Source organism: Salvelinus sp. IW2-2015, linkage group LG35 (assembly GCF_002910315.2).
Source record: "Salvelinus sp. IW2-2015 linkage group LG35, ASM291031v2, whole genome shotgun sequence".
In the NCBI taxonomy this organism is placed as follows: Eukaryota; Metazoa; Chordata; class Actinopteri; order Salmoniformes; family Salmonidae; genus Salvelinus; species Salvelinus sp. IW2-2015.
In genome coordinates this window covers 18,755,260-18,763,297 of record NC_036874.1, presented here as the reverse complement: position 1 = coordinate 18,763,297, position 8,038 = coordinate 18,755,260, and the positions used below count along the sequence as shown (strand labels likewise).

At 43.6% G+C, this 8,038-nt stretch overlaps 1 protein-coding gene across 2 annotated transcripts in view; it reads right to left on the bottom strand.

Annotated features, from left to right (window-relative positions):
• Positions 1-1,176: 1,176 nt before the first annotated feature.
• The window catches only part of LOC111958858 (ER membrane protein complex subunit 2), a 56,194-nt gene continuing 49,332 nt past the window's right edge, over positions 1,177-8,038 (bottom strand). For both annotated transcript variants that reach the window (XM_070437439.1, XM_023980165.2), the window contains one exon: positions 1,177-1,460. In XM_070437439.1, the coding sequence (XP_070293540.1) occupies positions 1,374-1,460 (87 nt within the window). In that variant the 3' untranslated portion in view covers positions 1,177-1,373. The remainder of the gene's footprint in view (positions 1,461-8,038) is intronic.

Sequence of the window (8,038 nt, the reverse complement as noted above, 5' to 3'; positions counted from 1 at the left end):
ACCCAAAAGTACTCATTACATGTTTTATGCTTAGCAGGACAGGAAAATTGTGTAATTCACACACTTATCAAGACAACATCCCTGGTCATCCCTACTTCCTCTGATCTGACAGACTCACTAAACACAAATGCTTCGTTTGTAAATTATGTCTGAGTGTTGAACTGTGACCCTGGATATCCGTAAATAAATGTTTTAATTGTGTCGTCTGGTTTGCTTAATATAAGACATTTTAAATGATTTATATTTTTACTTTTTATACTTAAGTACATTTAAAACCAATTACTTTTAGACTTTAACTCAAGTAGTATTTTACTGGGTGACTTTTACTGGAGTCATTTTCTTTTAAGGTATCTTTACTTTTACTCAAGTATGAAAATTGGGTACTTTATCCACCACTGAACGTTCCCAGTTTCATGAATTAGATTTTTGTCTGTGTTTTAATTACTGGCAGCCAGTCCGTGTACTCTGGGTCTCCCTAAACTGAAATGACAGAGGTGTTCTCCCGGCCGCCGCACGTTGCAGTTACAGAGCCCTTACGGTGTCTGGGTAATTGAAGGGCGGGATTCCCAGCTGGATCCAGTGTGAGAAGCAAAGGCCTTTAGCCTCGCTGCTCCCCGTTTAATGAGGACGCTTCTCTCCCGCTCACTGGAAAATGGTTTAAGCAGACTGCTCTGCTGTTGCTACTGGTGGGGTAGAGTGGTTAGAGTGGCTGGGACTCAATTACCATAAATTCAGAGAAGATTTTATCATCATTATCATAAAAGTAATGAATCCACCGTTATCATTAACAGTTGTGTCAATGTACTGATAAGAAAAATTGGTCCTATACACAAAAACCTAATAGAACCCAGGAAAAACCCAGAACACCAACCCACTGAAATGAGAAAATTTGCTCCAGACCGCAAACAATTCAAACCTTTATTAAGACATCTGGATGGACTGACAGAGGGGGAAAAAACTATAGTTATGATAAAAAAGTTTTTTAATTTCATTTACAGACATAAGGAAATGTTGGGAGGGCCTAGCTGCATCCAGACGGACCCGTCTAAGCCCACTCTTTATATTAGCATTTACTACAGCCTCTCCTCTACTCACATCTCAGTCCCTGACCTCAATGCGGGAGCATCCTCTACCTGGCCTACGTCTCAAATGTCACCCTATATCTCATATAGTGCATTATATTTGCTTAGATAGGGCTTGGGTTAAATGTACTGCACTATAAAGGACAGACCGGCTCTAAATAATCTAAAAAGAGGGGGAGGGGAGGTGGTGGTCGAGTCTGGAGGGGGGAGGGGATAGTGCACAGCATTGAGCCAACAGAGCTGCCTTGTTGAGCCATGTAGAACAGGGGTGGTAAGAGTTGGGGGTGGGGCCTAGGACATGGTGATCTGCATGGACTCCAGCATCTCCTCCACGGCCTTCACGGAGCATTTGTTCTCCTTTGTCCCGCGACCGGCCAGCTGCATGACAGAGAGAGGAGAGAGAAAACATCAGCTCATAACATCTTTAAAGAGGCCAAAGCACAGGGCTGGCTGAGGGAGAGCCAGCCAAGCCAAAACACTCTATCGCACTCAGAATGTCACGATAACCGCATAGCCCCGTCTCACGCTCACACCACATCAAGTCGAAACAGACTAAACTACACAGAGTATACCAAACATTAGGAACACCTTCCTAATATTGAGTTGCCCTCAGAACAGCCTCAATTCGTCCGGGCGTGGACTCTACAAGGTGTTGAAAGCGTTCCAAAAGGATGCTGACCCATGTTGACTCCAATACTTACCACAGTTGTGTCAAATTGGCTTGATGTCCTTTGGGTGGTGGACCATTCTTGATACACACGGGAAACTGATGAGCATGAAAAACCCAGCAGCGTAGCAGTTCCCGACACAGACCGGTGCGCCTGGCACCTACTACCATACAACGTTCATAGGCACTTAAATCGTGTTTTGCACATTTGCCCTCTGAATGACACACATCCACAAGCTGTGGACTAACGGGGCCAAGAGAAGCACCACCTGGAGTCAGTGATGTTCCTGGCCTGTTGCAAAAAAAGCTGTGTGTCTGTGTGTGAGGAGGGGGAGAGGTGAGAGAGAGGGAGGGCCAGGATGTCCTGATGACTCATTGTCTCAAGGCCCCTCGCCTGGACAGCCCCAAACTAACCCATAAACTAGGGATGAACAATATATCCGTGAACATATCGGAATCGGACGATATTAGCTAAAAATGCCAACATCGGTATCGGCCCGATGTCTAGTTTAACGGCGATGTTAGAAACCGATGTCAAAGCTACCGCGCATACCTATATAACGTAGGTACATGACGTAATGACACCACGTACAATTTGGCGCTACACGTGCAACACAGCATTCCTAACCTAGCCCACACAATGTCTGCTGTGTGGATCGAGCAGTCATTTGAAAGAGTAAGAAAATTTCAGCGAGACAACTCAAAGGCGAAATCCATTAATGCCAAGATAATATAATTAATTGCCCTTGACAATCAACCGTTCTCTGTCGTGGGTGATGTTGGCTTTCGCCGACTGGTTGAGCACCGGTACACACTACCAAGTGCGCTATTTTTCCAATGTTTCCCTACCGGAGTTACACAGTAATAGCGTCACTGCTATTAGCTTCACGACATACATACTATGGAACGCCGTTCGGGTGTTTGCTTGTCAAAAAAGATACAGTAGCACTGTGAAAGCTGTACAAAAACATCTGCAAACAAGCAAACACCGGCCACGAACGATGTATTTACAATACCGCGTTGGTAAAAAAGCATCATTTGTTCGACTGCAACTTCTGGGGTAGCTAGCTTTAGCTTGGTACCTAGCTAGCACCAATACAACCAGCCTGAAAAAACGAAAATGACCAGTAGAAACTGCAGTCATTTTCATTATTTAGGAATCCTTGTAAGTATTAGCTAGGTAGCCACTTGTTGTTCGTCAATTGAAATTGAACTCCAGTTCATGAAAATAAATAACTAGCCAGCTACTTAACCCTGTTGCCCAAAGCTAACGTTATAAGCAGCATGCTAGCTTCATCTGGATAGTGACGCTCGACCAGACCGGGTTATGGGCTGTGAAGCTCGCACAATAAGGATTTAGCACAATAGTGGAATTTGCGGTTTGCCTTCAAAAAAAAAGTTTGTCATTGAGAGTGATGCAAATGATTACAAATAGTAGAATTATGCCATACTTTTAATTTGAACGCTAACCGCAAAATCCACTATTGTAGCTAATCCTTATTGTGGCTAGCTTCACAAAGATGGGCAAGACCACCATTAATCAAATAAGAAATGTCTTTGAAATTAGGGTTATTTTAGATGATGACACCTAGCTAGCTAACTCTAGCTACTGAAACTGATTGTCGTTTTGCTGTGTTTTTGGGAAGAAACATTGGTTGCATCCATGAGCTAGCTAGCTTTTTTTATGACCAGCACTGTAGGTGCGCGAGACAACTTTACCAGCATCATAGCATACGTATCGATGAATCGTTGTGACACATGAAATACGAGTGAGTGTAATCAATGTGTAATAACTACATAAAAAATGAATGAACGCGTTAAATTATTATGTGACATGTCATATTCAGGTCCTGATTGGTCAACAAGCTTATTTGACAAGTCAAATACTGTTATTTGACGTGTATCTTATTTGACACGCAAAGACTCAAACGGCGTTCCATAGAAATCCTGGTTGAGAATGAAGTGAAAGAAATTGTTTGATATGTTTTACTCGTAATGGGGACATACGTAAATGCCAACAAACTTTTTGGTCAGTGTGGTGTGTGTATGTAACCTTTATTTTACTAGGCAAGTCAGTTAATCAACAAATTCTTATTTACAATGACGCCCGGACGACGCTGGGCCAATTGTGCGCCGCCCTATGGGACTCCCAATCATGGCTGGATGTGATACAGCCTGGATTCGAACCAGGGACTGTTGTTACGCCTCTTGCACTGAGATGCAGTGCCTTTGACCGCTGCGTCCATGTGTGTGTTAACTATTTAACTCTACTAGAATGCTTAAAAGGCCGCTAACATTTTTAATATCGGTTATCGGTATCAGGCTTTTTTGGCAAGGAAAATATTGGATATCGGTATCGACCAAAAATGTCATATCGGTGCATCACTACCATAAACCACTGCTCCTAATCTCTGCCTCCCTCTCTCTCTGGCCCACTCTCTCCCTGTGTGTCTGTGTACACGGGCAAGACTGGACTTCCTCTGTGACTCACACACACAGCCCTTCAGACCTCTCTATCTCCCAATTAAACCACAATCAGCCCTGCTATTATCTGAACTCAGGAGGGGGTCCTCTCCTCTCAGCCCTGTCCCCAAACTACAGAGACTAACAGATAACCTAATTTAGCCACGCTAGGAGCTAGGACATGTGCCCCCTGCAACAACACCCACAGGCACTTGGCATTAGTGAGTTGTGCGGTAGACTACTCCTCCGTTCTCATTATAATAACTGCTATTTGGGCACAGGGACAGCAGCGTCGGGGCAAGCTTCCTAAGACTTGAGAGCAGGGTTGGTGTGTGTGTGTGTAAGGCCACATCTGCTGCTGGGCGGAGAGCACACAGACAAGTCAGAGCAACGCAGCGGAGGACATCTATGGCCTTTTCTCAATAAAATCATCATGAAAACCACACTATAAACTGGGTGGTTCGAGCCCTGAATGCTGATTGGCTGAAAGTATGACAAAACATTTATTTTTACTGCTCTAATTATGTTGGTAACCAGTTTATAATAGCAATAAGGCACCTCAGTGTTTGTGATATATAGCCAATATACCACGGCTAAGGGCTGTGCCCTAGCACTCCGCGATGCCATGGTATATTGACGTGGTATATATTGGCCATATACCACACCCCTTTCTCCCACATGGCTGATGTACCATTTCTGGCTGGACACAGAGAGGAGCATATTCGGCCTGTCCTCAGGAATGAGTGATAGGTCTCCGGAGATGCTCTGACTCCTCATTATAGACCAACATTCAATCCCAAACTAACCCTCTTCATCTGGCTTCTACCAGCTTGCTAAATAGCAGAATGCTTTACAGTAAATGTGTATATTCCAACGCAAATCCACATTATACAAGGTGAGTTTCCCAACATACAAATGTAAAGCGCTGCTGCTTGGAGAACCTGGAAAAGCGTTATATAAATATATTCCATTATTATCGGGAATAGTGACGCAGGGCTTGCTGTCAACCATTTATGAACCTGTTCACATACAGTATACACACACATGCATAGCCAATATAATGTTCCCATATGGGGGGGAAACTGTGTTTTCAGAGTGTCAGAGAGGGCATTTGGTGAAAATGTACCTTTGGCAAAGAAGTAATTTCCGAGCGTGACTCATGCAGACGTATTAAAGCGGTGGTGTGGGGGCGGTGTGGTGTGGCTGAGGGGGAGTTGATGGTCAGCGCGTTTCGATGTGTGCTTCCCTAATGTCCCATTATCCCCAACCACAGAGCCAGGCAGCCAATTATCTCGCCTGCCCAAGGTGAGGGGACTGTATTAACTCCAGCCCAAAAACCGAACAATCCGACTCGAGAAAGACTAATCAATGACCGAAAAAATATGGCTCCACTGTCTATATTTCATTAGTTTATGTAACTGTAGAGTAAATGTACAAACGAAAAACCACTAAAAACGCCACAATTCAAGTGTTAAAATCCATTAAATAAACACCACCACCAAAGATCATTCATTATTCATTCGTTAAGGACAGATCTTAAGGAACATGAATGTAAGAAAATGCATTTCAAAAGAACAGAATTGCATATTTTGAGTTTAAATATATTACTGTGCTTTGATTGTTGAGAATGCATGCTAGGGATTAACATGGGTAAGCGGGATACTGGGACTGTCCCGGGAACACTACACACTTCCCCCCAAAAATTAACGACAAGACCTGGGACATTACAACATTCTCCCCCAATGTTAACATTACAAAATACACAACATGCGCAGCAGTAGATTACCAAAAAATGTAATAGCACATTATCCAAACAGGTCCTCGCATGGAAGCTTTTAACCTAGCATATTAACTTCACACAAAGATGCCACAAATTCAAAGCACACGCATAATTGACACCGCCGGACTGCACACGCGGCCCAAATGCAGTTAATAAACCCTACAGGAAATCCCTACAGTATAGGCTATAAAATAATGTGCGCTGTTTCGTACCTGCTGCTCATACGAGAGCTATGATTCAACAAAGCTATTCTCAGGATGCCCTCTGTGTCGAGGTAGCCTACTGCTAAAATGTGCTGTATTAATTGAGGAACATGATAACGCTCCGAATTTACGAACGGCCTGTTTCACAATTCACATGTCATTGCCGATCAAAGATAGCTACTCTATCGTTACTAATTATGATTTTTATTTTCGCAGAAATCTTTACATAATGGCGCAGCCAACCCAACAAGGTGGCGCAGTGCCCCTCGTTTGGGGAGAACCCTGGCATAGTGACCATATCTTGGTTAATATCCTGGGACTCTATTTGTTCTGTTCCCCAGCAAGAAGACCAAAAATGTTGCTCAAACAGAAGGGGGAACTAACAAAGAGTCACTGACAACTAAAACGAAACAGGTGGAGTTTTAGGAGGGGGTCTAAAAGACTCATGGGGGTGTCCACTTTAAGTTTCATAGCAACAACAACTGGGACCTAAAAGACACCCACCATGAGCGCCCCACTAAATTTGCCCGCTAAGAGGCAAACAAAAGAAAAACCCACACCAAACTTAAAGACAGGAAGCAAACCAAAAAGGTGGAGCATAGAAATCAAAATAGGGAAAGCCAACTAAAGGTGCCAACCGTCCGCATCTATCAAGACAACTGGAGCACTAGGTCAGCCACTCTTAAATAGCACCTGGGCCAGCACAGGTGAAACACCTTCCATCTAACGAGATGGCAACCAGCACAGGTGTAACACATATTGACTAATGAGGTGACACCAATCGATGCGCCCTGCGTGCAAACGAGCTATACGTCCAACCTCATAATATAAATGGAAAAAACAAAACCTGTGACACTTCCCCCCTTCAGACATCAAATATATCCTATAGTTGCTCACCACCAACAGAAAACAACTTCCATTTCACAACATAACCAACTTAAATGCATCGCTACTTAAATGAGTCGCCTTCTCCAATATAAACATGGCGTCTACTGGCTGTCAACAATTAAAATACAAGACAAAACAGCCACCTCAAAAAAAAATCTTCATCTTTTTTTCTATAGTTGCCGAAAACTCATAAGTTTTCGAAAAACTCACGTACGCTTCTATAACTCTCATCCCCTTCGAACGAGCGCAACCAAAACAAAACTTGTCTCCAAAACGGCAAAATGTGCAGTCAAAATAAATTGTGAGGCAGGGCTACACACTGGCTAAACCCAAAACGTATTGACTCCCCATCCTTGAAAAGACAAATCAGCAACCAAGTTGTCCTTACCACGGACATTTCAAGGGGAAACTCCTGTAATATACATACCAACTTTCCTCTCGTGATTTTCCTTAGTGGAAAAGAGTGGCAGCACACATGACCAAATCAAAATGGATTTGCCACATGCTCCGAATACAACAGTGAAATGCTTACTTTACAAGCCCTTAACCAACAATGCAGTTCAAGAACTAGATGGTTGAGAGAAACTAGTTACCACTCTTTGCTTTGGGCAAAGGACCAACAAAATCCACCAGAACCCTGCTGAAAGGTTAGTCTAAAGCAAGAACGAAACCGGTACAGCTTGGTTCGGGTTTACTGTCCGCTGGCAAACGCGGCAGGATTTATAGTAAGACAAAACATCCTGTTTCAGACCAGACCAGAAGAAGTTACATGTCTTGTTGACCCCAAAATGGCCTGCCATACTTCCATCGTCAGCCAACCTCTGTATCTCTTGTTGAAGCGTAACTGGAACGGCAATTTCAGATACACTGGGCCAGTCGTCTTGCCCAGAAGTGGCGCGAGAATACCATCTCTGTCAAAGTAACCCACACTAACTTCATCAAACTGCGCCTCTGG